This window comes from Parambassis ranga, chromosome 15 (genome assembly GCF_900634625.1).
Source record: "Parambassis ranga chromosome 15, fParRan2.1, whole genome shotgun sequence".
Taxonomy (NCBI): domain Eukaryota; kingdom Metazoa; phylum Chordata; class Actinopteri; family Ambassidae; genus Parambassis; species Parambassis ranga.
In genome coordinates this window covers 10,598,122-10,607,808 of record NC_041035.1, presented here as the reverse complement: position 1 = coordinate 10,607,808, position 9,687 = coordinate 10,598,122, and the positions used below count along the sequence as shown (strand labels likewise).

At 38.0% G+C, this 9,687-nt stretch overlaps 1 protein-coding gene across 1 annotated transcript; it reads left to right on the top strand.

Annotated features, from left to right (window-relative positions):
• Positions 1-231: 231 nt before the first annotated feature.
• On the top strand, positions 232-9,687 carry LOC114447801 (interferon gamma receptor 1-like). Its single transcript, XM_028424268.1, has 7 exons — positions 232-472; positions 5,622-5,751; positions 6,049-6,230; positions 6,376-6,533; positions 6,636-6,804; positions 6,928-7,037; positions 7,125-9,687. Exons 1-7 carry the CDS (start codon positions 406-408, stop codon positions 7,482-7,484), a joined length of 1,176 nt encoding a protein of 391 aa, XP_028280069.1. The 5' UTR covers positions 232-405; the 3' UTR covers positions 7,485-9,687.

The window sequence follows — 9,687 nt, the reverse complement described above, 5'->3', positions numbered from 1 at the left end:
ACATGTGCAACATATATCGCACTGGTCAGGTCATGTTTCTCTATCAGAAATAATAAATAGGGTATTTCATATACTTTCTACATTATTGAACAGTGGGTTGAATCATTAAAACTACAAAACTTTTAATATATGTGGAAAACATAAAATTAAAGAATGAGTTATTGAAAACCCGTTGTTCCATCAGCGACGTACATGAACGTTCAATTCCGGAGCACCTAAAGGCAGCACGCAAGCTCGACTGCGGAAAAGTCTCCTGTTCACCCCCAGCCGCTTGATTCTGGGATACGTATCAGCCCAAGGAGCAGGCTACGGCTGAACCACACCGAAACCTGCAGTCAGTCAGTGTGTCCGATGATTCAGGGTTTGTGAAAAAACTGCGAACAGCGTGTTGCCATCGGAACAGATATGTATTCAGCTGCTCTGTATCCACTTTTCTTTATTCTGGTCGGGATTTCGGTCGTGGCCGCCCATGGTAAGTAGCTAAACTATGTTGGCTAGTCATCCGTGCTGATACTGTAATGTTAGCATGTTCACAGTCATCCAAAATGTATATATGTCAATCGATTTGACAAACTTGAAGCTAGCAGGATACATTTTATTTAGCTGCTTGATCATGAGAGGGCGTAAACAGACGCTGCTCGATAACAGCTAGCGTGCTACCAGGGAGTTAAGTTATATACATTACTGCATATTTTTTTGTGTAGTGACGTTAAAATTATATTTACAATACAGCAATATGTAATCTGGATCTAAACGTATATAGCTGGACCAGTGTGGATCAACTTGTATTTGCCCTCACAATATGCAACACAACATGATCACAGGCTGGGCTCTGAGAAGGTATGCATTTAGGCCTATTTTAGGATTTTCCGTATTTCCTCTTTTAAAGTTTTCAGTATTACCCAACCCTTCTGCTTGCCTTGCTAAATCCTGTGGAAGACAAATGTGTGTAAATCAGTGTTTACAGCTTGATGTGTTGCTGTGACTTCATTGTGCTGCAGTAGTAGACAGTAGATTTTAATGCTCTGGTCAGTATCAAATTTTAAATGTAATGGTCTGTCTATCCTGGCCTGAAATATTAACGATAGCCATTAAAAATGAGGGACAGGGACAAAGGAGGCACCATGTAAATATGATTTGGTCCAGAGCATTCAGACAGCACTGATGGTAACATGGGTCTTCAGGGAACAGATGCATGCAAAATGTCTACACTTCTTTATTCATCAGTCTGTAAACATAGATATAGCTATCTGCTATATTTTAAACTTCTGTTACTATTGACATATATAGGATTTCTCAGTACCGATACCTACAACAAAGATAATTATAATTTACCTGAGAGCTGCTGGAAAAAACTTGGTTTATTTACTATGGTTTCCTTGTTGTTTATATTTTAAATGTCTGGGTATTTCCTAGTTATTTTATACATCTTTTTTTGTTATTACTATTTTTTTCATTCAGCCTAGCATTAATAAACACTTTATATAAACACTAGACTGGTCAAAACACAATTAGAAATACAAATAAACATGTATATTATCTTTTATAAATGATAAAATTATCTTAATTTACCCTTTTGTTATTGCCCCTTAATGAACATTTCTGAAATGAAATGTCTGCCACAGTTGTCTTCTTAAAACCAGCGTTTTGTTTTTTATTCTCATTGATTATTATTGTTCACAGAATTAGTTTTTTACTGAACTGAAACAACAACTTTGAGAGTGAAGTGACTCACCACTCCAATTTAGTTTACATTTAGTTTTTTTAACAGTGAATGGTGTTTTAATTTAGACTTGATAACATTGATCCTGACCAATCTCATAACAACAATGTAACTGAAACCACAGTGTGGTGAATTGCAAAGGTGTGAAGTCATGTTGAGAGGGGTGGGATGACAAGTGTGTGATCACATGCTTTGTGGGTTTGTTGTTGCCACTGTGGCTTTTTACAGTTCTACATGTGTTCAGTGAAGAAAGCTGTTAATGGTTAAAAACGACGCCGGGTCGAGACGGCCTGTGAATTCTCATATGACATGCAAGACATGTCGAGAGTGTTTCTACTATTCTTCGTTGTATACATAATTGTGTTGAGTCACTGCAACAGTTATGACACCATGATTGGGACTTCCCTAGAAATACACACAAAAGCCATGTATGAGAATGGATTTTCCCACATGAAGTGTAGTTTTTGTAGTAGAGACAGTTTATAAGAAGTCACTTGGACAGTAAGTTTTGACCACTATTCAAATGTGTGCTTACTTTTGTTACTGCTTTTCAGTTTGCAAGTTTGTATTTCAATTCAAAGCATCCACAGACATATTCAATTCAGGATGACATTTGTGTTAACATATGAAGCTTATGAGGGCTGGGCATTGGGAAATCAGGTGAAAATCAACATTAGTGGTCAATATGAGTGCTGATGATGTCGATTGTCTCAGACAGTGCTGACATGTGAGTTTCCATTACCCAAAACAGAAATGTTAGTGACAGCAAAACTTTCTGCCTTTCTATTTCTACTAATCTGTCTCTACTTGTCTTTCGTCAATCTGCCAAAGAGGCCCAGTAGTCATAATTTATGCACAGAGAGTCCTAAACAACATTCACTACTGCAGGCAAGAAAAAGAACATTAGACTGAGCATGCACTAGGCTTGTGCAAAATCGTGTCGTGTGCAATTAATCGTCTGAAAAACTGTCATCGATTAATATTTGCCACTTATCGATTACGGCGATTAGTGCCTCGTCATGATGGCGCATTTTTGTGTGCGGCGTACTCTCACCATCACCCGCGCACATGTGAGCCCACAATAACAATAATGGCGGAAGGCAGTGGTGTTCAGTTAAATGATGCGGAGCAGCACGTTCCTAACATAAATTCAACGTCTGTCACCATAAGCCGGAGCATGAAGAAAGCCGAAGAAAACGCCGGCTACAGCTGTATATAATGCCGCGACATGCATTAGATGAAGCGTGTAGCGTTGGTTGTTGCCATAGTAACTGGATTTTTGCTCGTATCAAAAGAATTAACTCCGATCTTTATTTATGGACTCCACAGCAAGATAGGAAACATTACAACAGCGAAGTCTCCTCCAGCAGATATTGGAAAGAATTCCACTCAGCCGAGAATCCGCGATACGTTTAGTCATGTCAATGTTGACATGCACTGCTTTGTGACCTTAAGATAACATTTGAAGGACGTTACTTTAAATGTTTGCTTCATTATTATTTTGAAGCAGTTTGTGCATCTGTTATCAATACATATTTCCATGGCTGGTTTGTGCCTAATCACTACTCACCAGCTTAACCTGTTAGAATGAAGTAGTTAACTTGACTGATGATTTGTCGGTATCATGCTAGAACACTGTGCCAATTTAGAGTCAAAAACATGTAAATGCAATTGTCATCAATTAATCGTTATAGGCTAAATGCCACAATTAATCGTGATTAATTTTTTTGCCAATATCGCCCAACCCTAGCATGCACAAAAGATCTTTAATCTAGCAGTGATTAAGATTAAGATTAAGAAAACCTTTATTAGTCCCACAATGGGGAAATTGCATTGACAGGAAGACCTTATGATCTTGAAAATGGCCTGCCGGATGGCCTGCCTATTTTTTGTGCAGCTTGTATCAAAGTTATCATGCAGTCCATCTTCTCTGTTCACTTCTCGTTTTACGCCTCATGTAAAGCTATTTGATGTCATCAGTCGGCGGCTGTGGTTAAGATGAGGTTCTTTTTGCAAGTTTTAAGCCAACTGTGGTGATTGTATTGAATGTACAGTTTCAACGTCAGCTGTGAAATTGACAGGAGTATAAAAATGCCATTTGTAATTTGCATTATTGAGGAAAAACTAGCAAATCTTGAGTATCTATGGCTATCCCATGCTGTTATCAACAGAATGCTATGCCGAGTAAAATAGTGTTTATCAGTAAAAAATAAATTTTCATGAACCATGTGCTTGTTTTTGTGAATTAGCTATTATAATCTTGAAGGTGTTTTGCATTCTGCAAGACTTTCAGTCAGTTTGTTCATTGCAAGTAACCTACTTTTGTCTGATAGCATCTGCTTTCTCTTCCTGATTCTGTTAGATGTTTTTGCTTTGTTGGCACAAATTTGCCTGCTGCTACTGTTTCTTCATTTATTATCACAACTACATAACTTCTATGCTTCCTCAGCTGAGGCACTTTGAAACTTATTCTCAGAACTGACATACTGACCTTATTGTAACTCTTGCTTTATATCACTGCTCCAGTTTGAATTTGTAGAAGTACATTTTATGTTTTGCATTATTCAGTTGCAGTCTGCAGTGGCAATACGACTAACATGTAGCCAGTAAAAGCACTTGTAACAAGTTGAGTATTAATTTCACTCAAATGTTAAAGTGCTACTGCAGTTTCAGATTGTGCGTGTGAATATGAGAAATGCTAACTTGTGGTGACACCCCTCAGCAACCAACTTTACTGTTGTGGTTATCACTTCTTTACAGTGTGTATGCTGCCATCTGTGATTTCTCTTTCACTCTTCATACCTCTGAGTTTTTGTGGGGGAGGACATTAACACGTGTATGTAAATGTTAGGTCACAGAGGAAATGAAACCTTTTTTTTTGCATAGTGAGATTATATGTAGTTGGTTTAGCTCCTTCTGATCCAAACTCTTCTTTTGTTTTTGACTTTAACTTTTTCCATTAGTGTTTTTCTAGAAAATACAAGCTGACCTATAGTGATTTTAATTAAACTACTTTAGCTTCTCTTAGTTTAAACCACTTTAGCTTTTTTTAGTTGTGTGTACACACATGCATTATTGCATTATGTGTACCCACAGAATAAATGTGGAAAGGCTCCGTGTCAATAACTTCCTGTAACTGAAGAAAAAGTCCCAGAGTTCTGTTTGTCCAAAGTGTTGAACAGACCAGCTGTTTAAATGTTTTTGTGTGTGCTCTCCTTTCCTACTGCATATCCGAGGAAGCGTGTCCGCTAAGAAGTCTATTTTGTTTTTCTTACGTAAATAAAAAGCTCAAAGGCATCAAGGGTGTGGTTTATAAGTGTTGTATTGTGTTGAGTATTGTGGGAAATGATCCTGCAGATTATTCATTGTTTGTTCCCAGAGACCACAGCTCTGTGCTTTGTCTTTGTATCATGCATTTCCTGACACCGAGGAAAAAACTTTCTGAAAGTGCCTTTATCAGAAATGTATTGTGCAACTGCAACACTTCATTCACTGCACCATCTAGTGGGGTGTTTCTGCTACTGCAGAGTCAAACTTATTGAAACAAAAACTCTTCCTCTGTAAAGGCTGGCATGTGATTTGATGGCCCTAATGTTCCCTCAGAATTTGAGTTGGCGAATGATAAACCTGTAAACCAACCTTGGAGATAGAGGTCATATTATGCACATTGTTCACAACAGACTAGTGACTAAATGACACTCAAAGGGCTTTTTAGTCTTCATCCAAGGATTCACCTAATCGTAACAAAACAAGCATCTATCCGATGCATTAACAATGAGCTTTGGGCAACTATTCTGCTGAGAATGCCATTTTTAAAAAGGGAGGTCTACTAGTGAGTATTAACTTAATGGTTTTGATTGGGATTCAGACTCTGACAAACATGTCCCTCCTTCCACAGTGGAGCCCCCAGCAAATGTGACTTTTCACTGTGGCAACAGGAAGAACATCCTTGAGTGGGAGTACACCAACCTCATGGCTCAGGGGCTTCGTTTCCGAGTTGATATACTGTCATATCAACGTTTAAAAGGGTACAGGTTACTTTTTGTATATTACTAGTTGTTATATTACATGTTGCCTATATAAAGCCATATTTTACATTAAACTATATACACAGGACACAGCCATCTGTCATATCCCATTTTGCTAGATATTACATCACTAAGTTAAGCTTAGCCAGCTTGCTGTAACTTAGCTGCAGCGTATAACCAACACTGTCACTTTTAGACTTATATCCAGGCAGAGTAAAGGCACTCTGGTATTTGTTTTCTACACTATAGCTTTTCAAACTAAAGCTAACAAATCTTTTTGTGTCTTTTTTTAACCAGGGTTCCCAGTGAGATTTGGGTAGACTCACCATCTCTACAAGCTGATTTGTCATTCCTCCCACCACTAGATCAAGAATATTTACTCTCTGTGACGGCTAAAATTGGAGAGGAGGAGTCTACGTCCTCTCCAGAGGGTGGCATAACTTTCAGCTACTTCCAGCACTCTTTGGCAGACAAGAAATGTGAGTAGCAATGCTAGCATTCACTGAGCTTAGGATAAGATTTAGAGAATAGTTCCGTTGATTTGGGGGTTAACAGGGTTAAACAGGAACGCTGTTAAGTTAAACAACATGGAAGAACTAACAGTTAAACCATGTTCATTTACAGGTCCTCTTGACTTCCCATCAATTACCGTCATTGCCCAACCAAATGACGAGTTGCAGCTCAGCTTCGAGCATCCATGGCAGATATATGTTGATGAAAACGACCATGATGAAAATATGCCACTACCTCCTTTTAAGTATAATGTTAAAATCGTCAACCAGGTGAGGCTGCACATAGTTTCACATCACCCGCACAACAATGTTCAGCAGTGTGTCTGTGTTACTCTATCGTATTTTTAAAAACAAGCTTTTTTATGTTTGTAGTCTGGAGACCACACCTTCATGTGTGAGGAGAAAGAGTGTGTAGAAACGGTGGCAGTGAAACATGCCCAGGAGGAATACTGTGTAGATGTCTCAGGTGAGGTCGAGAAAATCGCAGTTAAAGGCAAAGAAGAATACTGTGTCCCCTACAGAATAAAGAAAGCATCTTACGGTGAGTTTGATTTATTCATTGTTAATGATATCAGAATCAGTAAAGAAATGTGTTGGCACTGCTACGAAAAAAAAAAAGTTTATTATCACTTTTTTTATACACAATGGTGTTTTTTTTTCCTAGATTACATCTACATATTTATCGGCCTGCTGGCTGTGATTGTGTCGGCATTGCTCACCTACATGGTGTACCACAAAGTGACCAATCCCCATACTGCTTTACCCTCTTCCATGGTATGCTTATCCAAAAAATAATCCAAATAATAATTTAGAAGAATACATCCCTATGTTTTTAAAACATTTCTGCTTCATATCTTACAGACATTCAATGGCCCATTGAGCAGCACATTCAGCCCCCAGGTGAACCAGGTAACTGTCGAACAAGGGACTATCCTGGAAGTGGAGCCAAACTCGCCAACACCTTTACTGACTGCCATATCAGAGGAAAATTCCTCTACTACTCATTTTTCTGACTATGACGAGAGGAAGCGTTTCGGACTGCCGTCTGAGGATGAAGGCGTGTCTGATGTAGAGGTGCAGCAACAAAGGGAATGCCCCGACTATATGCATGGAAACGACTTTGAGGATGATGACGGGCTGGCCTCTACCACTGGTTATGAGCGACGTGAGGTGCTGGTTACCTTAGATCCCAATGAACAGACACAGGGTTACCGTGGCTGATCAGATTAGATAACATTTTTCTTGTCTTGACTGTTTTTCTTTTCTCTCTATGACAGCGAGAATAATGTAAGGAGATGTTGCGCTATATTATAATGACTTTTCAGCATTAAGTCAAGCACAAAGTAATAATCCACATCAAAGAACTTGCACTATAATTAGCCAACAAGTTCATTTTACGAATTATAGGGTCTGTGGCCTTGATCCAATTAAAAGAATTTAAAGAATTATTAGTCCCTTGAATTGCATACGACGAAACAGTGGCAGAAAAGGAGAGGTGTTAGTAGTGAAGTGCTTGTACACACAGCTCTGTGTATACCATTTGCCACCCACCTGCAGTCAGGATATGCTGTCGTTAGTGGTTGGACTCATCACTGTGTTGTAAAGACAGACTTTGTTTTCTATTTACACATTTCAGGTGCCAGTGTAAACCTAGTGTAATATGGTGACGTCCTATATAGCATTTGCTTCATGTTCATACGCACTATCTTGCTAATCAGAGTAGTGAAAATAATGTATTTACTGAAAAATCATTTAAATTGCTTGTGTTTTGTGATTTTGATGCTTTAGTGTGTAATTAGGCATGTAAGCACCTTAAAGTTGCAGTTAAATGGATTATCGAGTACCTGAACTTTAGTAACGTTTCTGCAAGAAATACGTGCATTAAAAAGTCCTTCAAATTTGATTAGATTTCATCTTAAGCTTTCGTAGTGCAGGATGGGGTGTACAGAATGATGATGAGACAAAATATGATGTGATAAGAGTGTTTCCTTGTGTTTAGTTAATGGTCAGTGGGTGTTTATACTTGTTTTATTGTGTGTGTTTCTTGTACATATGTTGATATATTTTTGTTATTTTATGTTTACATGGACACGCTGCTGAATGTAACAACACTGTTTTTGGTCCACACATGTGAAAAAAAACAAACTTGATTGAACCCCAGAGTTTAAAATCAAGGCAATGGGCCAGTTTTAAACTTGTTTATATAACATGGATGTAACATAATCTGGATTAATTAGTCTTCACAGACTCGCTGAATTTATGTTTGAATGTGTCGCTCAAAAATGTTTAGATCTGTATGACATTTATGCACTTTTTTGCGTTAATACATTTCAAAGCAAATTGATAAAATAGATAAAAGTTTTGTTAAAAATACCTGTTGTATTTTGAAATGTTAGCATGATAGCCTGTGCTAGCCCTTGCCCCTTCTAGCTTATATGGACACATGGGCTGTATATAACTGGACAGACCATGATGTCACCCATACATTTCTGAAGAGCCTTTTAATATATATGGGAGGTGCAATCACCATAGTCTGTCTAAATTGCCAATGAATCCAAAGATATGGAGAACAAGTGGAGCTGAGACAGATGCTGTGAATTGTCTGTCACTCAAAGCAGGAAACACGAAAGAATTATGCACTGTTTTAGTACTTTCTTACAATTGTTACAAAAAAGTGAACATTTACAGCCTGGTGCAAGATGTTTTTTTTATTTTCACTCTAAATCTGGCCATTGTAACTCAATAAGAATTGACTGACTTGTGGAGCCAGCACCTAGAGGCTACAAAGGGAAATGCAGTTCATGACACCTTAGTGTGGGCTGCATTTCAGCAATTCTGCAGCAAAACCTTAAGACGGTTTATAATGTTACAGACTCTTAGTAGGTTATCTGCGTTAGCCTTAGTGTGTGTTGTACAGTTTCAGTCATATATGTGACTGTGCTTAAAGAACTCCCCATCCTGCCATCTGCCAGACATTTTAAGTAAATCTAGCAAGCCATAATTTTACTTTTTTACTGTAGCTAATAGGAACATAAATAGTGATGTAGACATTCCAAAGAAATTTTCATCAACACATAGTCACCATAGCTACAACATAACAGACTGACACTACACTTTAAAAATAATGTGTCCAGATGGGGTTTGTTCATATTGTGCATTTACTTGTTAAGATGTGGATGGATACTATATTGTGCCTCTTAAGATGTGGATGTTCGATTGTAATCTTCCAAATTGCCCATGCAAATCTTTCACCCAATTCTTGCCTTATGTACATGTTTGCCACTATAAAGCTATAAAGTATTTTTCGTCCTAATGATGATCATCCTAATAATTCCAATTGTGCATCTTTTTGTTTTTATCATGTGTTATTGATTGCTGTCATGTGATACATTAACCAAAGTAAATACTGAACATGCTGCTAATA

Excerpts from the sequence above, each read along its gene's own strand:
- LOC114447801 (XM_028424268.1), top strand. The coding sequence starts at position 406 with ATGTATTCAGCTGCTCTGTATCCACTTTTCTTTATTCTGGTCGGGATT. Across the intron at positions 473-5,621 it reads TTCGGTCGTGGCCGCCCATG|TGGAGCCCCCAGCAAATGTG; the intron begins GTAAGTAGCTAA and ends CTCCTTCCACAG. Across the intron at positions 5,752-6,048 it reads TCATATCAACGTTTAAAAGG|GGTTCCCAGTGAGATTTGGG; the intron begins GTACAGGTTACT and ends TTTTTTAACCAG.